Here is a 23,674-nt window from a genome sequence, read left to right as displayed (position 1 = left end):
ATGCGATGGGTTTATTTGTGTACTCGCACTGAGCGTGGGCGTGCTTGCGCAATTGTGTGCACGGGCATATCCATCGCATGCACACGTGTGTTCTGCAGTTGCACCGTGCACGTATTTCCCCGTGGCGCAGCCGTGGTGCCGCTCGAGCAAACCTCGGGGTACGTTCGCACTTCCTCTGAAAGTGCGAATTTCATGCTTGCAAGCTGGCTTTCCACACCTGTCTTGTGCTTTTATAAAAGGAAACCATCATTCTGTGGAAAGCGATCAAGCTTGGCAGACTTGCATGTGGGAGGGAAACTACAAAACGATCCTGTGGCATCTTAAACACTAACCCATTTATTAAAGTACAGTGGTACCTCGGGTTAAGTACTTAATTCATTCCGGAGGTCTGTACTTAACCTGAAAGTGTTCTTAACCTGAAGCACCACTTTAGCTAATGGGGCCTCCTGCTGCTGCCGCCGGAGCATGATTTCTGTTCTTAACCTGAAGCACTATTTCTGGGTTAGCAGAGTCTGTAACCTGAAGCATAGGTAACCTGAAGCATATGTAACCTGAGGTACCACTGTATGACCTTTCGTGGACTAGAGTCCACTGTATGCAGTAATCCATGAGCGCTTATACCACAATAGATTCATTAGGGTTTAAAGGGCTGTCAGACATTTTTGGGGTTTTTTTGGCTGCAACAAGTTAGTTTATTTTATATCCCACTTTTGCTCAAGGGGGCATACATTTTTTCCTGTGAGGTACGCTAGGCTGGAAAACAGTAACTGGCCAAAGGTCACCTAATGAGCTTAATGGCTGAGTGGGGATTTGAACCTGGTCTCTCAGGCTCTAGTCCTGGGACACTCTAACCCAGCTTGTTTTGGACTACAACTCCCATCATCCTTAGCTAGCAGGACCCAGTAGTCAGGGATGATGGGAACGGTATTCCAAAAACAGCTGGAGTCCCAAGTTTGGGAAACCCCGCTCTAACCACTACACCACACTGGCTAAAACCACACCCCCTCTGGATGTTCTTGCAATGTGAGTCCGAGAGGCTTTTCATGCTTTATTCGCCAGCCTGGATCCACCAGTGCTCACCATGAGAAACGTGCAAAGCATGACTGGGAGGGATGTGGACTTCGACTTGCATTAGACTTGCAACAGGCTCTGGCTCTCTGATGCACCTCTCTGCAATGTTTGGATTAGGACCAGCCGTAGCTCAGTGCTTGAGAACATGCTTTGTACCTAAGAAGGTATTTGGTGCAACCACTGACATTCTCAGGTAAAATAAAATGGATCAAGTAGCAGCAGGTTATGGGAAAGACCTCCTGCCCCCAATCCCTAGAGTCATTGGCAGTCAGAGTAGTTAATACTTGGTGAAATGGATGAATAGGAAGCTGTCTTATATCAGGCCAGGCTGTGGGTCTCATAGCATGAGAGTTTCAGGACACAGGTCTCCTTTTCCTCTTCCACTGCATCAGACATTAGTGGAACTCTGATGCCCTGGGTTGTTGTATAAGGTGTGATGTGTGGCTTTCTCCCTATTATGTAATGCAGCGTGTACCTAGTTCCAGCACTGAATACCTGCTCTTACACAATTCCGGATGTTCCCTACACCCTGGAAAGTGCCAGGATATTAGTATGGTAAATGATTGTGCTCTTGACAGAGGACAGTGCCGAAAGCACGCCAGCAAGCCAGTTGTATAACATACCCTGCTACAGAAGGATGCAAAACTCCCCATGCAGCAGGGGCCAGAGTGTGCACACAGCCTACTGCTGTGTGGGAAATCCAGATGGGAACAGATGGCAGCAGGCATCTGCGGTTGCCCTCTTCGCAGCTTTGCATGTGTGCACAAGAACGCAGCTTTTCCCCTACAGTGCCTGGTGTTGTATTTGTATCAACACAGTACTAGGTCGACAAACGTTTAACGGCTAGTGGTCACTGGGGGTGGTCAACCTGTGTCTGAGTCGTACCGTTTTCAACTCAGGCAGTGACTCAGATGATTGAATAATCTTCCACTTACGGTAACTGTGATCAATATCCCTCCATGCTGTTTACTAGCATGTTGAGGAGTAAGGCTCTCACCTCACCTCCACCCCCATGTTCAGTTTTCTATGTGGAATGCATGCTTTTTGTATGGAAGAGCATTGAGTCATGCGCATCTTTAGGCCTGACGTGGTTTAGCCCGGCTATGGGATGACCACATTGAGTGACGGCTTAGCCTCAGTCAGGGCAGGACAGGAATTAAGCCAGAAGCATATTCGCCTTGAAAGAGGTGGACAATCCCAGTTGAGCCCGTCTCCCTCCGGAGATGGTGGACTCCTTGATTCGAGGTTTTTAAGCAGAGGTTGGGTGGTCATCTGCCATAGATGCATTAGTTGAGATTCCTGTTTTGCAGGGAGTTGGAACAGTTGACCCTCAGAGTCCCTTCCAGCTCTATGATTCTATGATTCCTCATCTTCCCGTGAAAAAAGGAGGCCTTCATTTCTAGCAGTGTGTTCCTGTGTCCTCACCGAACATGAGCTTTTGCATGTGAGAGAATGTATTTCTCTACAGAGAGTGAGTGTGGGCACTGAAGAAGCAAGACACACACACACCAGTGAAACTTCTAATGTTGCTTGCTTGCATTATGCGGATGAGAACTAGAAAGGCTCAGTGTTCTGGGACAGATCCCTTTATGTGGCCCTGAACTCCTTGGAGGAACTATGGATCGTCTGGGATTTGGTGGCCAACTCTTAGGTCCATTTAATCTGGAGGCCCTCCGCATTCCTTTTAGACGGAAAGGATGGTGCGCTGTAAGTCGCCCCTCCCTTTAAGCCACCTTGAAGTAAGGAACTTAAGATACAGCTTTGATTTCTGTCGTTCACCCGAGAGTGGTATATCTGGGTTTTGAGTGTCATGTGCCTCCTGTTCTGTGAATATGTTTTCCTCCCTCTGTGGTACCTTCTGTCCTTTGCACTCAGCGGACATAAAATGCACTTGCTGGCGAGAGAGAAAGAAGGCGGTGTGTGTGTGTGTGTTGTGTGTGTGTGTGTGTGTGGCCCTTGGGCTGCAGAGTTTGCAGGAAAAAAGTTCTGCGGGCTCCTGTGAGGCAGCGGGTCTGCATGCAGCATGCGTGGCTGTGTCGGGGCAGAAGCATGAGGAAGGCTCCTATGAGTTCTCTGCATGTGAGTCAATGTGCACTGCAGAGGGAGCATTGCAGAGGGAGCGTGGGTGGCGCTTTTTCTGTGCAATTGTTTTTTTCTCTCCCCCCCCCCCCGCCCCAGCCCCAACGTCATGGTCAGTCTTCCCTTCCACCCCGCCCTCGGCGTAAGGCAGAGCGTGCTGGGAGTGGTGTGTTTGTGTCCTCTCCTTCTCACCCCCCCCCCAATTCCCTCAACAATGGGATCCTCGCCCAGGCCTGGCCTTGTGCCCAGATCTAGTGTGTGTGTGCTTGTGTATTGGTGTGTGTGTGTCTGTGATGGGGGGGGGGTGTTCCTACGTGTCTCCTTACTTCACCTCATAGCCTATTGGCTGCCTGCTGGGGGAAAGAGGCTGGCTACAACCCACCCACCCCCAGCTGTGAGCAGAGGCAGCATTGAGTCAGTCTTGCGGGGGAAGGGGCTGTGGTACTCAGGGACGGGAAGGGGCTAAGGGAGGAGGCGAGTGTGAGTCATAGGGAGGCAAGCGGAGGCAGGGAGGGGGGGTGCCCTGGAGTGCACGACACTCGGGGTTCACTGCCTCTCTGCCCCCCCTCGCCCACACTCCTTTTTCCCGCCACCCTGCCCTAGGGAGGATAGATTATCCCAGGAATGCGTCTGTGCTGCAAGCTCTTAATCCCCAGCCGCACTGGGCTGCCTGCCAGCAGAAGCAGCTTCAGTGCATATGTGTGAGTAGTATGATAGGAGGGACTTTAATGTATGGACACGTATGTATCTGGGAGCATGACGGTGATGCACTCATCTTAAAAGGTCCTCCATCAGCCTGCATGCTTAGCTGGGCTCGCGCCCATGTGCCCCATTCAGGTGTTAGACAAGGATGCGCTTAATCCCACGTGTGGGTCTGTCCATGCGTATAGCTAGCCAGGCGTGCGCCTTATCAAGGGTATGCTGGTGTGTATGTGTGTGTCCATGCCTCTGCATCTACTCGATGTGGTGCCCCCTCACAGGCATCTGCCAGGGCATGTGTGGCCACAGGAATGAGCACAATCCAAGTGGGTGCCCACATGGGCACAAAGTGGGTGGGGAAGGGGCATATGGGGTGTATCATGTATGCACTGCATTTACACTCTACCTTTCTCCCCAAGGAGATCAGGGTAGGGTACCTGGTTCTCTCTCTCTCCCCCCTCCCCACATCCTTCATTTGATCCCCACAACAAGCCCAGGCTCAGAGGTGGTGACTGGTCCAAGGTCACGCCAAGGCAGCTTCACCTCTTGAGCAAGGATTTGAACCCTGGTCTCTCCCAGGTCCTAGACCGTTGTGCGCTAAGTCAATAAGCGGGGGGGGGGGGGGGCCAAACACCACAAATCTTGCACAGCTTTCCTTAATATCCCCTCCCTACTTTGTTTTGTCTTAAAAACAAAACAAAACTGCATCAGCCCTACTTGTTTCCTCTTTTTTCTTACTCTTGACCTGGTTGGCCCCGTCACGACTTCCTGCCCATCCTTACCCACCCCCATCTTCCCTTTTACTGCCCCTCCTCTTACCCCGCTTCCCCCTAAGCCCCCACCCTTATTTTTCCCACCCTTCCTCCCTATGCCCCCTACTCTCAATTCCCCCTTTGCCCCCACCCTCATTTCCATACCCCTCCACCCCCCAGGGTTTCCCCACCTTCTCGCGCCCCCCGACCCCCATCCTTCCCTTGCCCCCCTTATCACGCCTCTCTTGCCCCCTCTCCCCTCACTTCGCCTCCCTTTTTCTCTCCTCCGCTCCCCCCCCTCCCCGGGCGTGGTCTCTCCCTCTCTCCCTGGGTTCCGACGGGCGGGCCTGAGGCGGCGGTAGAGTACAAGAGAGAAGACGGGGGGGGTGGGGAGCCGCGGGAGGCGGGAGAAGAGGAGGAGGAGGAGAAGGCGACTGGTAGTAAACCACGGCCAATGGGAATCCCTCTCACCCCCCACCTCTCCCTCTCCCTCTCTCTCTCTCTCTCTCTCCCGCCCCGCGATCCGTTCCTTCACCCTCCCCACCACCCTCGCGGCGGCTCGCGGATTTGCATATGACTGACATTCCAGGGGCGGCCAATGGGCGGCCGCGGTGCGTGCGGCAGGGAGGGGTGCTCATTTGCATGTGAATGACCCAGCGCGGCGGCAGCCAATGGCGCGGCGGGGGCTAATTGGGCATGCGTGACGACGGCAGTCTGTGTGAGTGTGTGTGAGAGAGCGAGAGCGAGCGAGTGAGGAGAAGAAGGAGGGAGCGGGCGAGGAGAGCGAGAGGAGGGCGGTTCGGGCGAGGGGGCCGCCCTTGTTCGTAGCCCAGAGCGGCCGGGAGAGGGAGGAGGAGGCGGGCAGGCAGTGAATGGTGTTTGGTTACAACGTTACAACCGGAGGGGACGGCGCGACAGGCGGAGCAGCAGCAGCGACAGCCTCCTCCCTCCGTCTCCGTCAAGACGCTCCGCGACAAGCAACCGCCCGCCTGTCGCCGACAGTGGCTGCGAGGAGGAGGAAGGGGAGGCGGGCAGACGGGAATAGGCGGACAACTCGCGACCTCTCCCCTTCCCCTCCCTCTCCTCTCCTCCCCTCCCCCCCTCCCCGGTCTCTTCCTGCCTTCCCAATGCGCGCACACCGTAATCCTGCCAGGCGACAAGCCTCTGGCCGGGGATCGGGGCAGGCGGTGTGGGCGCTCTCTCTCTCCGCCCCCCTTCCAACCCCTCTCCTTCCTACCCACCCGCTTTCATCGCTGAGGTGCTAAAGTGCCCTTGCATACTCGCACACACCCACCTCTAGAAATTGCACCTCAAAGCAGCCTGTATTTCCTTCCCTCCCTCCCTCTCTCTTTCTTTCTCTCCCACCAGCACCTTCCTCTCAACACTGCTGGACCCACACGCCCCTCTCTTTTTGCACACACTGCCAGAGCAGCCGGCTTGGCACATGGGTGCGCGCACACACACGCCACCGCCACACGGCTACCTACCTTGCCTCCCTCTGCTCCCCCACCCTAAGATGTTTCCTAACTTACCCCATGCCGACTGCCGGACACACTGCTGCGCCTGTGAGGAGGACCAGAGCAGGCCGTAGGAGAAGAGTGTTGCACCTCCTGCTGCCGCTGCTGCTGTTGCACATGGGCGGCAGTGCGGTGGTGAGCCTTCAGACTGTTGACATCCAGCTGGCCTTCGCCCCGCATGGGACTTTCTAAGGCGGCCCTCTGCCGTGGAGGGGAACTGGCTTGCTGACCCAGCGCGCACCCAAAGCTGCAGACTTCAGTGGGCCTGTTAAAGAGACCACCCCCCACGCCTCCCTCCCCAGGGCAAGGGCAGGGGGAGAATGCTCTCCGGACTGGGCAGCTGAGAGACACGTGGTCCACCTGCCCTCAGGACAACGGCTCAACACGCCTTGGGATGTTCTCCACAGAAAGACCCCCGTCAGCGTTGCCCCCTCTGCCGCACAGGGGGCTAGGCATGTTCGGTCAGTGAATTCTGGGTTGCAGAGTGGTAATTCTGAAAGGTGGATTTGTTTGTGTATGGAGACATGCAAGGCACGCCTTGGTCTTCTCTCGTACTCTCTTCATGCTGGAAAGATGGGTGATTTGGAAGATATAGTTGACCTGAAGCTGACCTTTAACCTTTTTTGTGTCACAAGAGATTGAGGGTGTCTTCCATTTCATACTAAGATGACTGTAGAGGTGAAATCTGCAGGATAGAAGGGGGGCGTGGGTTCCTTGATATTTCCATTTCATTCACATAGTCCCCTTTTAAGTTCAGGAGGTCAGTTGGCTGCAGATGGGGAATGGTATTCGAAGTTTCCCTCTCCCCCTTCCTTGGCTACTATTTCTATTCCTTGTCTTAAGACGAGGAGCAAATGTTGGATATTTGAATTTGCAGTATTGCGTTTGGTGGTCCATTATGCTAGTAGCAGCTTGGCACCCAGGTGAACTTTTTCTTGGAGTTGGAGATGTTGCAAGTGACAGAACAGCAGCGTTTTTTTCAGAATTTCTGGATGCAGTAAAAAGACACAGCAGCCTGTGGTAAAGGTGACAACCCTGACTGAGTTTTGTCTGAAGCCCCTCCCTATGGGCACTCCTCCCCTCTCCTCCCCACCCCTTTATTAGCATTCTCTGTGGAAAGGTGATTGGAGAAAGATTCCATGTGTTGCTGTTTTCATGCTTTCAGTTCTTTTAATTTGCATGCCATGTCTTGCATCCATGCCAGCTCTGTGAACTTGCTTGCTTTGTCTCCACCTCTGTAGAGGAGAAATCGAGGCTTAGAGAATGGTGGTGGACTTGCGGTTGGTTTATGACAAAATTGGAAACTGGATTTCTTGTCCTGTTCTCTGTGTTGGATGCCGTGGGGGGGGAGGGATCTTGGGGGTCAGGGAAGGACGTGGGATGCCAGGATTCCACATGGTGCAGCTTCAGACGAGCCCTGCCCTGTGTCTGTACTTTCTTCGTTATGTGTGTTGTAGTTTTTCTTGATGGACAGCGGCTTCAATCTTGGAAGCTAAATCAGTAATCTTTACTTGGGGGTGGGGGGGGGCAGCCTCCAGTCGTGACATTTTAAGAGCCTTGTTGCTTTGCTGAGACCGGAGGGAGGGTCTTACTATTTCGTGCCCTTCCTTCTGCTGTTGCCCCCCTCCCTTCTCATCCTCCCCCTCCGCAGAGGGATGTGGTCACCAGCCGGAGGACAGGAAGCCACTGAGCCAGCATTTCCCGGCACAGTCCAACCACGATGCGCTGAGTGCTTTTAATAATTGAGTTAACTTTACACGCAGGCACAGGAGCGATGTGACTGATCCATCAGGGGATGCAAAGGAAGGAAGAGAGAGAGAGGAATGATGGGAAAGGGGCTTAGCAGTGGGAATAGAACTATCCTTTTCTTTCTGGAAGGCAGAGGGCCCCCCCCCCCCGGTTCTATTATGATTTTAGCATTCTTCTTCTCAAATAAGTACATCCTTCTTTTTTAAAATCCCAAACCATAAGTAAAATCCAAATAAAATTGAAAGCCCCCAGCCTGCAAAGGAATGATGAGCAATGCAGGAAAATGGGAAACTTTATATACCAGGACAGATTATTTGTCCATCTGGCTCAGCATTGCCTACTTTGGCTGTCAGCAGCACCCCAGGGCATCTGGTAGAGGCATTTCCCAACCTGACCTTTTTAGCTGGGGATGCCGGGGATCAAACCTGCGGCCTTCTGTGTATTATTCCACCAAAGTATAGTCAAAGCTAAGTATGAATTGGTTTTCTGTTAGGTATGTTATTGCTTGTGGAGTGCTGAGCACTTAAGAACGCAGGTGACCCTGAGCAGCAGTTGCTTCACAGGGATGAGGGTAGCATAAAGTATGTTAGGTTGTGCTGTAAGTTTGTGCTATTGTTTAGAATCAACACTACTCACTCCACAGAATTAAGCCTGAGGCATCTTTGCGCACAACTGATTAGCATGTAGTTTTCCAGTTATGCATGTCAGCTATGTTTGGTAGAGGCTGTTTGTGGGATGGTGGTAGAGGTGGCACTAATTGTGTGTTTGATGCTGAAACAGAGCCCTGCTGCTGCCACTTTATGACTGAAGTTGATCAAGGCAGCCCTGCAATGTGTCCTGGGTTGTTTCCTGTAAAAAACAATAACACATGATGTGGTTTGTTGCAGTGGTGCAAGGCTCTGGTTTAGTCACACTGGTTTAGTTAAGCTGTAGCGGACACTGTGGATCCACGTGCCATAGAGGTGTTTTCACAATATTTTCAGCTTACTGGTGTTGCATATACGGTTTGTTTTTTGGGTGCCATAGAACCAGGAAGTACAGATGCTGCAAATTTGATTGTGTGTGCACACGCGTACGCAAACACATGCAAGCCAGCTCAGGTCTCTCTCTCCTGCGCAATAATAGCCTTTTCTTGGAACCCCAAGAAGGAAGTCTTGCTTAGCCAGATACAGGGGCAGCAGGAAGTGATGGGAGGGAGAGCCAGTGCAAGTAGATCACTTCCACCTTCAAGGAATAGCTTCTAATGGGGGGCAGTGCTGATGTCTATGGACACTTCTTCCTAGGTGGGGAGGACCTTCTTCTCCTGAGGGCACAACCCTGGGGCGCCGTTTGGCTTCCCTTGCCCCACGCAGCCTGAGCTCCTGAGGATGCTCTCAAGCCCTCTGGCTGGGATGGAGCCAAGTAGCTTGGCTGCCCCAGCAAGCGTGGGAGTCTGAGTGAGCTGGGCCCCTCACCCCTTCCCTCCCCTTCCCCTCCTGCAGCTGTAAAATTCCTTTGCCTGGCTTCCAGCTGGGAAGGGCGGAGGAGGGGGGGTGTTGCTTCCTGGCAGGCAAAGGAGAAAATCTCTCCCACCCCCAGGGACCTAGAAGCTAGCGATAAGGCATGGCACAGATTGTGGCTGCTAGGACTGAGGACGGAAACGCAACTGGGATGAGGCTGTTAGAGGTGTGCATGAGAGAGAAAGGGAACTGGAGGAAGGGAGGCTTGGACTGTGATTCAACCCTGGAGTCCCGACTCCCAGTCTCCTATTCCCTTTATTTTACTTGCTGGTCTGAGCTGACTGTTGCAACACTTTATTTCTTCTCCCGTTCCTTCCAGTGTGGACAAATGTGGAGCCACGGTCTGTGGCTGTATTCCCATGGCACTCGCTTGTGCCCTTCCTGGCTCCCAGCCAGCCCGATTCCTCCGTGCAGCCGACCGAAGGCCAGCAGCCTGTCAGCCACCCATCTACATCCAATCAGAACAAAGGCAAGTGCGCAGGGTGGGACGAGGGGAAGAAAGGGGGCGGGTGCAGAATTTCCACCTAGGCTTCCTGCTACGGGACAGGCCAGCAGGTAGTACCGGGCATGCGTGCAACTCCTTGCCCTCCTCCGCAAGAGCGCATGGCTGTTCATTCTCACCTGAGGCTTTCCATTTCAGAACCTCCAGAATCAGCTGCCGTGGCCCATGAGCTCCCCAGCGTGTCTTCGGGGGCCGAAGCAGGGAGGCCAAACACTTTGCATCCTGACAGCCCGACTCCAGTTTCCCAGCCATCAGCGGCGACTCCTGGAGGGAGCGGAGGGCCAGCCCAGCAGGAGGACGACGTCCCAGGGCACTCGCGCCTGGACAGCGAGACAGAGAGCGATCACGACGATGCGTGAGTTTGGCTGCCTTCCGGGGCTGCTCCATCGTGCTTTGTTGCGGTTCTCTTTCCAACACCCTTGCGAGGTCACAGCTCCCCCACCCTGCCTGACAGACAGCGCTTTTATAGCTGTGGGCAACTTGCGCAAGCTATAAGTCCACGACAGAGGTGGGACCGCAGCACAGTGGAGCAGGGAATGTGCTGCTGGAAGGAGCGGCGTGAGGCAGTTGGGAGAGAACCCTAAAACAGAGAGGGAACGGGGAGCATGGTTAAGTTGAAGGAGGATGTCAGGAGACCCGGGCGAGGTGGCGGCGCTGGAAATAGTTTGGAGAAGATGGTGAAATTGGACCTCCTTCTGTAGGTTCCTGTCCGTTGTATCTTCTGAGATGCAACTCCCACTGCTGCCAGGCAAGCGTCGTACCCAGTCATTGAGCGCTCTGCCCAAAGACCGAGATTCATCTTCCGAAAAGGATGGGCGCAGTCCTAACAAGGTGAGGGATCTTTTCCTGTCATCTCCTCTTCTCTCTCTCATATTCCTCAGCCTCCCTTCTCCTCATTCATCTGTGGAATGCTCCACCAGTATTCAGAGTTCACCCTGGGTAAAATGTAAGTTTAGTGGTGGCTTTGGTGCTCTTTGCATCCACACACCCCTTTTCTTTGCAGAGAGAAAAAGATCACATCCGGCGGCCTATGAATGCTTTCATGATCTTCAGCAAGCGACACCGGGCCCTGGTGCACCAACGGCACCCCAACCAAGACAACCGTACCGTCAGCAAGATCCTAGGCGAGTGGTGGTACGCGCTGGGGCCCAAGGAGAAACAGAAGTACCACGACCTGGCCTTCCAGGTACAGCCTCCTAGGGAGCGTAACACGGAGAGCGAGTCGGGCGTCTTATCTGTTGCCTCCCATTGTGCAGCTAGCATGCCTGGCTTAGATCAGTGGCTCCTTTCATCCAGCATTCTGTCTCCCAAGAGTGATGCTGTTAAGCAGGGCCTGGTGGTGAAAGCCAGGGCTGTATGTATGTAACCTTTTCAGGAGTACAGGAAAGGTACGCAAGGTTGTATGGTTGCAGACCTGAGTTTCTGAAGAATATCTGCTTTCATGTAATTACAAAAATTTCATGTAATTACAAAAGCAAGTCTCTGGCCTTTAGGTTGCCAAGATATGCTTGAAAAATTCGTAGGTGAAACCTAGTAAAATCTCAGAAGCAGCAGTTTTAAAGGGAACATGGATGCGGTGTCTTGCTTTGTTTCTTTTCCCAGTGTATAGCAATGATTCATAATTTGCTCATTTTAGATGGGATTCAGATCTCCATTTCACAGAATTTTAACTTTTGCGGCATGGAGTCTGTGACAGCCATTTCCACTTTTCCCCCTCAGTAGCTGGTACGTTGCCTAGGTATCTTTTCTTCATTTCTCTCTGTTCTCAACTTTTCTCTCTCACTCCCCCCCCCCAAAAAAATAAAACCAGGTGAAGGAAGCCCATTTCAAAGCACACCCTGACTGGAAGTGGTGTAACAAAGATCGGAAGAAGTCTAGCTCAGATGTGAAGCCCTCGGGGCCAGGGGGATGCTCCAAGGAGACCCGAGAACGCAGCATGTCTGAGACGGGTACTGCTGCTGTTCCAGGAGGTGAGCTCCTTTCATAGCTCTCTTCCCCCTGGCTTTAAGGCTCTCTCCTTCTTGTCTTACCACTCTCTGCTTCCCCTCCAGGCCCTTCCGAGATGCAGGTGCTGCTGGGGCCAGAGGGCAAGGCAGGCATGGTAGGATCCGGCCACGGACATGGGGAGCGGATCCTGCCCACTGCGGGGTCTGGTGCACAGCGCCCCCGGGCCTTCTCCCACAGTGGGGTGCATGGGATGGAGAGCGACCGTGACAGCCAGGTGCTGCAGGAGCTCACCCAGGTACGTTGGCACACTCTTGGGTTCTGGCGGCGAGGGGCGGGGCAGTAGGAAGTCATGAAGAATCTGGGTTCTGATCAGTTCCAGGGGAATTGGGGCTTTGGGAAGGAGAAGGGATTATTGCTTGCTGCAAACCCAGCTCACATGTGCACACACACAAGAAAGAGTTCAAGAATGCAAGGCAAAGGCAGTGTCGCTCAGACACGTACCCTGACTTGGGAGCTTGTAAAGGGAGTTGTGGTACCACACATAGCCTTTTCTGGCCTACACTAGTTCTGGGGCTTCCTTGTCGGTTCAGCTGTTGTTTTGCTACCCAGTTCCTTCTTTCAGCTGAAGTCTGACCTGACAAAAATCCTTCAGGTCACAGATCACCTTGTTGCCCTGGGAGATGCGAGGCTCTAACAGATGACACTATTCTGTTCCAGATGTGCTCAGGACAGTCTCTGTACGTCAGTGGGAAGGGGCAGTTCGGGGGGCTGGGCCCTTCGGGGTCCCCATTTGCAACCCCAGGCGAAGGCCCCAGGCACTCCTTGCACCTGCACGCCTCCCGTGCCTCCCGTTCTCAGCGCACAACCAGCGAGGACATGACCAGCGACGAGGAGCGAATGGTCATCTGCGAAGAGGAGGGTGATGACGACGTCATTGGTAAGGAGTCCCTGCCCCAAATGCTAGCACAACACTTTCGCTTATCCCTGAACCACACGGAGCTTGGAGTACAGTGGTACCTTAAGTACTTAATTCATTCTAGAGGTCCGTTCTTAACCTGAAACTGCTCTTAACCTGAAGCACCACTTTAGCTAATGGGGCCTCCCGCTGCCGGCGGAGCACGATTTCTGTTCTCATCCTGAAGCAAAGTTCTTAACCCGAGGTACTATTTCTGGGTTAGCGGAGTCCTGTAATCTGAAGCGTATGTAACCTGAAGCGTATGTAACCCAAGGTACCACTGTATTTAAATTTGTTGCCCTAAATTCCTGCATGGCTGCCCCCCTCCTAAAGCAAAGGATGAGGAACATTGCAAATACATTAGGGGTGAGGAAGATGACATGTTAAATAAATGCTGTGGTTTCAAGAACTTGATGTAAACCATGAACTAATAGTTCAGCATTAAATTTAAGTTGAAAGCTGGAGGACTGATTTTCAGCAAACTGATTTTCACCTGCACTGTTTTGGAATAGGCTTGCTGGTCTGCTAACTGTTGCCCTCACATCTGCAGCAAGAGTAGCGTGTGGTCCTCTATGGCCTTGGGGCTGCTCTTGTGCCATAAATATCAGTGTACCTATGTTCTTACCTACCCACTGACCCAACTCTTGCTAGGAGATCTGTTTGCCCCTGGCAAACAGGTTATTCAGCACTGTGTTATAGGTGCCTCTAGCTTGGGACTAGCACGGCATGCCTTAAAGTTGCTTTCTGGGGCGGTGTGAGCCCAGTTTGTCGTCCTGCAAACCCAAATTCATGCAAATCCACCATGTGCCACACAAACCTTGTACTTAATCTGTTATCAAATGATGTTACATCTGGTAAAATTCAGTGAAACCAAGGAGGCAGGATTTTCTGCGTTTTCTGGGAGCTTGTAGAGGCAAAGAAGCTGGGCCCCCTAAGTTATCTTTGACTCTCACTTCTACAATGCTAAAGTTGATTGGGTGGGACTGGAAAGGCTGTGACCCCCATGGATTTAAGAAAGAGTTAGGTTTTTGTGAAATACCTTGTGATTTGCTGCACAGGTAACGTAGCACAAGGGTGAAGAAATGGCTACTCTTCCATTATCGATGGGGGTATCCTTTTTCTTTATGTATTCTGAGATTGTAGTTTGTGGGCATGGAAAATGGTACTGGGAAATTACTGCTTGGGATTTAGCATCTTCAGAATTCCTTAAGTTTCTAACATTTAAGACTGCAAAGATGGGCTGGTGGACTATCTCCCAGATGCTGCCCTCTCAGAAGCTGAAGAGGTGGAGAAAGTTAGTAAGATCTCTAGGGCTTCAGTACCTTGCACAACACTTTCTCCCTTTCCATGACGGGGAGAGAAGCAGAGTGAAAATCTGCAAACCAAGTAAATATATGCGCTCATTAGCATGATTTATGCAGATTGCAGAATAGTGTGACTGTCCTGAATGCCTGGATAGCTCAGTTGGCTAGAGTGTAGTGCTGATACTGCTAAGGTTTGCAGGTTTGATCCCATATTCCTACTAGTTGATCCTCAGGATCCCTTTGAACAATACGATTCTATGATTCCACCGTGTTTTTTCCCTCCTCCCGATTTACACAGTCTTGCCAATAAAGCGGAACTTTAATTTACTTCGGTCAGAGTGCAACACCGACTGTTCTTTACCTGCAGTGACAAGCTGTGCTATTACACTGTAAGCTAAACAAATGTTCCTTGCTACCCAAACCGTTCAAATTTTATTAGCTCAAATAAATGAATGGAATTTCCTCTTCTAGATACAAACTCAATTCAGCAATGGAAGGAGCCACCTCTTTTCGAACAGTAGCTTTAGGCAAGCTGCGGTAATCACCAAATTGCACCACAGAAGGGAAGAAAGAGGGATAAAACTCAAAACATTGGTGGCGGGAGGGGGTGCAAAGTGAGGGCAGAGGAGTGATGACGCCCCCCCTTGGGGAGCATGGAATCTCCTCCCAGGTGCCATTTCATAGTGAAGTCTTCAGTCTTACCCCCATAACCACAATGATTCAGACTTCCCCATTTATTAAAAAAAAACCCCAGCGTTTTCTGTACCACGAGATCATCGTACCCTGCATTAGTTTATGTGGAATAAGCTGCTCTCAAACAAGCATCTGATTCCCTTGCACACAATCTGTCATATGGCATAGAATGCAGAGTGAGGCAGTTTGCTGTGCTGCTTTATTGAGGCTGGATGTTCTCGGAGGTAGAGCCAAGTGACCTGCATGCAAAAGACCCCAGGCTTAATCATTGGCATTTCCAGGTAGATTCCTGCTTGGCACCCTGGAGAGCATCCGCCAGCCAGTTACTGCAGACAGTATTGAGGCAGATGGGGCCAGTGGTCTGATTCTGAATAACGTGTCTTCCTAATCCCAAGAGGCATTTATTACAGGAGTGGGATAGTCCCATTCTTGTTGCTACTTGCTTTTTAGATTGTGAACGTAGTGGTAGTGGTGCATACTGGCATTAAAAGGTAACTAAGGGATGCGGGTGGCGCTGTGGGTTAAACCACAGAGCCTAGGACTTGCCAATCAGAAGGTCGGCGGTTTGAATCCCCGTGACGGGGTGAGCTCCCGTTGCTCAGTCCCTGCTCCTGCCAACCTAGCAGTTCGAAAGCACGTCAAAGTGCAAGTAGATCAATAGGTACCACTCTGGCGGGAAGGTAAACGGCGTTTCCGTGCGCTGCTCTGGTTTGCCAGAAGCGGCTTAGTCATGCTGGCCACATGACCTGGAAGCTGTACGCCGGCTCCCTTGGCCAATAAAGCGAGATGAGCGCCACAACCCCAGAGTCGACTATGACTGGACCTAATGGTCAGGGGTCCCCTTTACCCCCTTTTTAATCTGCATTTAAATGCAATCTTGATTATTTACTGAACAAGATTCTCTGAATGCAGCAGAAGCCAGATTGCTCTGCTTCAAAGCTGGGCTGCGGGTAGGTAAAGAGATGGACATTTCTGCCTCTCGTTTTCTGTCCTGCACAGTGTTTTGTTGTGCCCTAGTTATTGGCCCATTACCAGCACCTTCTTTTCCTCCGATTACTTAGCTCCCTTCTGCACCCAGAGCACCCCTAATTTAGATCTCTTCAGGGGGCCAGCAGCTACAATCTATAACACACACACACACACACACACACACACTCCAAAAAATTAGAAATAAACGCTCCGCATTTTGCCTGTACTTGCAGTAAGTGAATTTGCAGATTTGCAGTAATCCTATCTCTCTCGGATAAAAATCTCTGCCTCTCCAGGAGAGTTTTGGAGAGGGAGTGAGGGATGTTTGGAGGTGGTCAGGTGTCTTGCTGACTCATGCTTCTGCCCTCTTACAGCTGAGGATGGGTTCAACCCTGCTGATGTTGACCTCAAATGCAAGGAACGAGTGACGGACAGCGACAGCGAGGGTTCCTTGGGGGATGAATCCGACAATAAGGTGAGTAGGCTGGAAGTAAATGAATAAGGGTGCAACTTCCGGGGGGTCTCAGCCTTGCAACATAAAGAGGTTGTGGCAACGAGAGAGGAATCTTTGCTTGGTGGGGGTCTGGCAGTGGGATGCTGCAGAGTGTTCAAAGCACCGCATGCGTCTTCCTTGCGGCAAGCTAAACTCCTGGCTTTTGGCATGGCGTCTTTAGAGGTTTTTAATTATCATTCTGTGTTGAGATGAGCAAACACAAGCACAGTCCTTTGCAGGCAAGGAGCTGGAGCTGAGAGAGGGGGACTTTGCTGCCCTCTTGGTGGAAGTGAGATTCGAAATGCGAACTGTCCTGGTTCAGAACTCATTCCTGTTTTGGGACTTAGAATTGTAGAGTTGCAAGGGATTCCGATGGTCATCTAGTCCAACCCGCTGCTATGCAGGACTGGCGATGCTGTAAGGAAGAGTATGAAAGCAACGCTGTGGAGGAGATTGCTCACGGGTGTTCGGCAGCCTTCTAACCTTCTCCCCATCTGCTCGCAGGACTTTGGGCGCAAGCTCTTCTCCCCGGTGATCCGCTCGGCTGCGCTGCCTCCTTCCTCTGGTGCCTTCGCCCCCTGCCGCCCGCCACCCCCTCTGGACTTGGAGCCACCCCCGCCTCCCCACAGCCTCGACCAGCAGCCCCCTCCCAAGACATACAGCTCCTTCCAGCTGGCACCCAGCACCTTCAAGGCCCAAGACTCCCGAGGAGGGCTCCGCCCTCACAACACCCCAGCCAAACGCCAGGAGCCGCGCTTCGAATCGGCGGCGGCCTCTTACCGGCGGAAGCGGGCAGACAGTGCTGGAGGGGGCTCTCAGGCAGCAGCCACAGAGTCTGGGGTGGCCCCCCTGGCCGCCCCTACTCACTCGGTCATCTCTTCGCCTGGTGGAATGTTTCAGGCCGTGGTGCTCTCCGATTCCGCCCGCTTGTCCTCGGGCACTGTGCTGGTGACGGCCCCGTCCATGAGCGCCCCGAATGTGGGAGTGATCGGCTACAGCGGCGCGCCCAGCCTGGTCCGCACGGCCTCCACCGTCGTCACCAACGTGGTCAAGCCGGTTAGCAGCACCCCGGTGCCCATCGCCAGCAAGCCCTTCCCGCGCGGGTCAGGGGAGGGGCTCCCGCTGCTTAGCCCCCCTCCCTCGGACGGGGCCACAAAGGCGGAAGGGATTTCTGTGGGGCGCCTCGGCCTCGTCTACGCCGACAAGAAGACTCAGCCGCCCTCGGCGATGCCCGGGATCCAAGCCACGTCGCCTCACCTTGTAGCCGGCCCTCTCATTGGGCAAGGCTTGACCGCTTTGGGGAAGGGGCCTGCCAACCAGGGCAGCGTGGTGACCAACCTCCTTGTGGGAGCTCAAGGCTACGGGCAAGCGGGCAGCGCGGGAGGGGCTGCCGTTCCGGTGACTGTCTTGCCCCCCGGCGCCATCGCACAGCAGCCCTCGGTGCAGTTCATCACGCAGAATCCGCCTGGGCCTGGGCAGAACGGCCCAGTTCCGCTCAGCATCCTGCAGCCTCAGGGCATCCTCTCGGGGGCAGCGGGCAAGGCGGGCGGCATCACTCAGGTGCAGTACATCCTGCCCACCTTGCCTCAGCAGCTGCAGGTGGCTGGGGGAAAGGTGCCGGCGGGAGCGGGTGCTCCTGGAGCTGCCAGCATCCATTTCACTCTTCCGCCAGCCAACGGGAAGGTGATCGCCACACCCCAAGCCATCCCCATCATCCAGCCTGCTCCAGGAAGCGGCAACAGCAATGTCACCGTCATGTCCTCAGCACCCAAAGGTAAGGGCATGGGCCTTTTTGCTTGATATGCCCTCCGTACCAATATTTTATTTTATTTTTTAAAAAAGATAATTGCATCACATCAGAGGCTTAGACCTCACCCTGCCTAGTCTCTCTGTAATTCCTAAGACTGATTGAGAATGCTTCCTGGCTAGTTCATCCATGCCCCATGATGGAGTGCAGAAACAGATAATAATAATAATAATAATAATAATAATAATAATAATAATAATAAAAATTTTTATTTATATCCCGCCCTCCCCAGCCGAAGCCGGGCTCAGGGCGGCTAACAACATTCAAATAATCAAACAATCAAATAAAACAACATTCTAAAAATATTTCACTATAAAAATTAATTAAAATCAAGTTGATGGCAACCATTAAGCAAAACTCTGTGCAGGTTACCAGAGGAGGGAGTCAGGCTGCGCCCTGACCAAAGGCCTGGTGGAACAACTCTGTCTTGCAGGCCCTGCGGAAAGATGTCAGGTCCTGCAGGGCCCTAGTCTCTTGTGACAGAGCGTTCCACCAGATTGGAGCCGCAGCCGAGAAGGCCCTGGCTCTAGTTGAGGCCAGCCTAACCTCTCTGAGGCCTGGGACCTTCAGGATGTTTTTATTTGCAGACCGTAGGTTTCTTTGTGGGGCATACCAGGAGAGGCGGTCCCGTAGGTACGAGGGTCCTAGGCCGTATAGGGCTTTAAAGGTTAAAACCAGCACCTTAAACCTGATCCTGTACTCCACCGGGAGCCAGTGCAGCTGATATAGCACCGGATGAATGTGGTCTCGCAGCGAAGACCCCATAAGGAGTCTCGCCGCGGCATTCTGCACCCGCTGGAGTTTCTGGGTCATTCTCAAGGGCAGCCCCACGTAGAGCGAGTTACAATAATCCAGTCTGGAGGTGACCGTCGCATGGATCACAGTGGCTAGGTCAGGGCGAGAGAGATAAGGGGCCAACTGCTTAGCTTGGCGGAGATGAAAAAATGCGGAGATGAAAAAAAGATTCATTTTCATTAACGGATCTCTCATCCCTGGAGGGTCACCGTGCCCCAAAGCATTACACATTTTAGAAGCGCCAGGTTCCAGACATTTTTAATACATGAAGGGGTTTTTACCTGAACCTCCTACCACCTCTGTGTTAACTGAGCTCGCCTAACTGTTTGTGGTGATGGCGTGGATCACCGTTTTGTATGGCAGAGTTCACTTCCGGTCCCTGGGCAAGCAAGAGGCGGCCGGCCGACAAGAAGATGCACATTGGCTCTCCCTGGTGTAAAAGATCCAAGAAGAGCCGTGCTGCATTGGGCCAGGGCCCTGTCTAGTCCAGTATCCCATTTTCCATGGCGAGAGCCATGTGCCTTTGGGGAGCCCCTAGTGCAAGGCATGAGGTCAATTGGCCTCTCCAGAAACGTGTGTTATGTGACCATCACAGCTAGTAGCCCCTGATAGCCTTTGCCCTCCATGAATTTGTCTAACCCCCTCCCCCAACCGCTGCCCTTTAAAGATTATGGTGAAGGTGCCTGCCTGATGTCAGCAGGCAGGGAGCTCCGCCATATGGGTGCTACCACCCTGGAAGATTTGATTCCTTGCAAATGGGAAGCAAGCATTACGTGGCCTCTGTCACGGTGCCAGTTCTGTGGATCAAAGTGGTTGGGCGGCCACATACAGGGTAAGGCGATCTTGCAGAAAAACAGTAGAATTATGTAATCCTTGATCGATCTTCCAAACTTGAGAAGCCCCAAATGTAGCTTTCCTCGTAGGGAGAGGTGCTTTTGTCCTCCGGATAGTTGCCCTGTCCTGTGCCTTTCCCAGCTCTGCAACATCCTTTATGAGATGTGGTACCTTGGTACCTCCGCTCAGATGCTGGGCTTTTTGAGATCCGTAAACTGACCTCGCTGTGTGCACCTCTCTTCTCTCTCCCTCTCTCGCCCCCAGTTCAGTCAGTGTCTCCAGTTCAAGCTCCATCTCCCGGAACTTCAACCCACCTTGTGTCTGGGCAGGTGGTGCCCCCTGCTGGGCTCCAGGTACAAGGCAAGGTCCTGGTGCCCATGGCACCCCCACAGGTGACAGTGCGCACCTCCACTGCCACCCAGCTGCCTCTGGTGACCCCACCTTTCCCCGTCCCGGTGCAGAACGGGAGCCAGCCAGCCAGCAAGGTTAGTTAATTGGGGGGGGGGGCTGTGCTGGGTACCTTATGCGACGGGTGAAGGTGGTGGTATCTGCTAACTGTGAATACTACGCTTGGCATAAATGCTGCAGGACTGTCCAATAATAATAGTAGTAGTTGTAGTAGTAGTTGTTGTTGTTCTGGCGGCTGCTATTATTACTTTCTTGCACAAAGGTGGATAGGTGGCCAATTCATGGAGCAGTAGATAAGCCTAGGGGTGGGGGTTTGAAATTACCCCATGTAGGAGTCTTTCTTCCCTGTCCTCTGCATATCCTACTTGGGTCACCCTCTGGGTTTCAAAGTCCAGGTACTTCCCTTGAACCGCAAGGTCTTTAATTCATGGCATGTAAAAAAACAACAAACCCCAAGCTTTCTATAACCTGCCAAGATACCTTTGGCTAGTACAGTTCCTTCATTTGTTTTTGACTCTTGTATTCCCCCTTTTCCTTGCAAATAGTGTAATCAAGTTTCTTTGAGTATATTGTTAACGTAGTACAACGTGGGGAGGAGAGCAGAGCCTCTTAACGTTGTGTAGCAGTGCTTAATTCAGTTGCTCATTCTATAATTCTATAACCCAGCTGAATGATGGCACTCTGCTTAGGGCCACAGGCATGCTGCGAAACTGGAGGATTGAAACTTTGGTACAGGATGCGTTGCTTTGACTGGAATGCTGAGAAAACTCTTGCTTTAATCTCTTTCTTTCTGGACAAGTTTCTCATTTTCAGGATTGTGGGGAGGGACTTTAAAAACGAAGGAGAGATAAAACTAAAAGGCGATTGGTGGGCCCAGATGGTTTCTTCCTCACAACTCCCTGTCTCTACTGATCACAGGCTGCAGTTCCCACTCACACTTCAATGCTCCTATCTCTCTTCCAGTTAGGGCAGCTAAGGCAGCATAGGTTACACGATTACTGTTCCTACTACTGCAGATGTTGAATTCTGACAAATCAGACCTGAATGGCGTGTGGAAACAGTGTTTTCATGATGTTGGTTGACAGTTCTGATTGACAGGTCTGCCTGGCCACCCCGTCTTTCTGCTTTTCCAGATCATCCAGCTCACCCCGGTGCCCGTGGTTCAGCCCCAGCCCTCCTCGCAAAGCAGCGCCACCTTGGTTCCACCCCTTAGCCCAGCTGCTCTCCAAGGCACTGTGGCCACTGCCGTCATGGGCTCCCCGAGCCAAACCCAGAAAGTCCTCTTGCCCTCCTCCACCAGGTACAGACCCCCCCCCTACTGATTGGCTACGCCAGATCCTGGGGGCACCCTGCCTGGGGGGTGGGAAGGTGGTAGGGGCGCGATCTTGTTCATTTCAGCATCAGCCACCTCCTCTGCTATAACACACTCCCCCCCTCTCTCTGCCCCCAGGATCACCTACGTGCAGTCAACAGCCGGGCACCCCCTCTCCCTGGGCACCTCGGCCTCCCACACACAGCCCAGCGCCCCCCCGGCCACACCTGCCACGACCTACGTTCAGTCCCCAGTGGGCCCTGCCCCCATGGCACTGGGTTTCACAGCCATCGGGCCGAATGGGCAGGCCATAGTGCAGCCGCTGCTCTCAGGTAAGGTTGGCAAGGCAGCTGGGGGGGGCAGCTGGGGCCAGGCTGGACGGATGCGCTTGGCAAGGGGCATGGGGGCAACGAGAGATGGCGCCAAGGGTCGACTGGCCTTGCCTCTGGCTTGCCTCTGATTCCACTGCCCCTTCTGCTTCCTGCAGGTCAAAACCCTCTGCTGGCTCCAGGGCAAGTGGTGTCCCCACTGCAGAGCCCCCAGCTTCCAGTGTCCTGTGCTGGACAAGGGCAGGTCATCACTGCCATCTACCCCAGCCCCACGGGGACCAGTGCTGCTCAGCCCACCAGCCACGGCGTGGTCTACACGGTGGCAGCCACAAGCACCGTCACAGTCTCCTCTCCCACAGCCATCCTGCCCAAGGGGGGCAGCAACACTCAGAGCCCAGGGGGCCCCAGCCAGGGCCTGATTTCCACAGGTACGGGATGGGTGGGTGGGTAGCAGCAGAGGGAGGAAACTGAGAAGTAGGGGAGGCAGCCAGGGAGGACACTGGGCTAAAAGAAACAAATTATACACCTAGGCTGCAGTTTGTAATCCCGGCAAATGTTGCCCATCGCTTTGCATCATTTGAAGTCCGTAAGGCGTAGAAATCTTGCTATTTTTAAAAAAATGTGCATTCCACTATAGTGCATTCCGTTATAGTGGAATGTATGAAAAAGAATATAAAACAAAACTGCACGATAATACCATGACAACAGAAAAAGTATAACGAGAAAAATTGGAATATTTTTGCACATTTTATTTTTTTATTTGATAGCTATAATTTCAGATAAATCTTTGGTCTTTTTTTCTTTTTATCATTTTTTTTGTCTTTGTTTCAAAATTTCCCTTTCTTCCCCTTTCTTTTCTTTTTTTGGTATTTAAATCTGAAATACTCACCTTCATTGTATATTTGTATGTTTGTATCTTCGTATTTTGAACCAATAAAGATTTTTTATTTTATTTTTTAAGTGTGTGGGGCGGGACACTCCTGCTTGGCAGCACCACGTTCCTGTGGTGCTGGATCTGCCCGGATCCTAAGTTAGGTGGGCTTTCTTTCCCTTTTGGGCGTTTCTGACTTGACTCTAACCAGCTTCGTTTCCCCACCTCCCTCCTACTCAGCTACCCCTGCCGCTCCTCCAACGGTTCCCCGACCTCAGCGGCCGCCGCTCAAGCCCCTCCAGAAGGTGAAGGCCACGATCGCCAGCATCCCGGTCGGCTCTTACGAATCCTCCCCCTCTCCGGGTCCGGCCCGGCCCCCCGGAGGGCAGCAGCAGGAGCCCGGAGGGTCACGATGCCACCGGGAGGCCGAAGCCGCGGGAGAAGCCCGGACTTTGCGGGAGGCGGGGCCCCAGGAGCCGCCTCTTTCCCCCGTGTGCCGGGGCAGCGAACAGAACCCCCCGCCCAAAGCCCAGGATCTGAAGCGGGAGTCCTGGGAGCCGGTGTCGCCCCCGTCTCCCCAGCAACCGCAGGTCACGGAGGCAGCGCCCGCGGAAATCTGGAGCCAGCGGGAGGCAGGAGCCAGCGAAGAGAGGGCGGTCCGTGAGCCTCCACTGGGCAGCAAAGGGACCGAGACGGTAAGGAGGAGACAGGAGACCTTTGCTCAACCTGTGCTTCCAGCGCTTGGAAATCCCGCAACCGTCTTTGCCAACTCAGCCCCCACCCCACCCCCCAGCATTTCACTAGGGCAGGCGGAAACTGGAGAAGTCTTCCACAAAGTCTCCAGCAGAAGCTCCAAGGTGATGGTTCTGCGTCAGGGGAGCACAGCCACTGAGAATGCCTCTCTCTGTGCCAGTTTGACCAACATGCCCCCCCCCAGCCAGTGTTTTTGCCTACAATTCCCATCAGCCCCAGCCAGCACAGCTGTAGGAATACAGCTGCATGTCCCTGGAGATTCCCCCAAGCTGCGGCCTGAGCATCTCCTGGAGACTTTGGAAGACCTTCCCAGTTTTCACCTGCTTTCACCCAGTT

At 53.0% G+C, this 23,674-nt stretch overlaps 1 protein-coding gene across 3 annotated transcripts in view; it reads left to right on the top strand.

The window, feature by feature from the left end:
* The window catches only part of CIC (capicua transcriptional repressor), a 47,261-nt gene that overhangs the window by 17,403 nt on the left and 6,184 nt on the right, over positions 1–23,674 (top strand). For all 3 annotated transcript variants that reach the window (XM_083626692.1, XM_083626690.1, XM_083626691.1), the window contains exons 3-16: positions 9,686–9,835; positions 10,007–10,223; positions 10,570–10,699; positions 10,872–11,054; positions 11,679–11,838; positions 11,920–12,110; positions 12,533–12,752; positions 16,111–16,211; positions 16,734–18,003; positions 19,930–20,150; positions 21,207–21,373; positions 21,524–21,717; positions 21,873–22,142; positions 22,826–23,280. In XM_083626692.1, coding sequence (XP_083482818.1) covers positions 9,686–9,835; positions 10,007–10,223; positions 10,570–10,699; positions 10,872–11,054; positions 11,679–11,838; positions 11,920–12,110; positions 12,533–12,752; positions 16,111–16,211; positions 16,734–18,003; positions 19,930–20,150; positions 21,207–21,373; positions 21,524–21,717; positions 21,873–22,142; positions 22,826–23,280 — 3,929 coding nt within the window. The remainder of the gene's footprint in view (positions 1–9,685; positions 9,836–10,006; positions 10,224–10,569; positions 10,700–10,871; positions 11,055–11,678; positions 11,839–11,919; positions 12,111–12,532; positions 12,753–16,110; positions 16,212–16,733; positions 18,004–19,929; positions 20,151–21,206; positions 21,374–21,523; positions 21,718–21,872; positions 22,143–22,825; positions 23,281–23,674) is intronic.

The sequence above is a fragment of the Podarcis filfolensis genome, assembly GCF_964270895.1.
Source record: "Podarcis filfolensis genome assembly, chromosome: 8".
Taxonomy (NCBI): domain Eukaryota; kingdom Metazoa; phylum Chordata; class Lepidosauria; order Squamata; family Lacertidae; genus Podarcis; species Podarcis filfolensis.
This window is presented reverse-complemented; position numbering and strand designations above follow the sequence as displayed.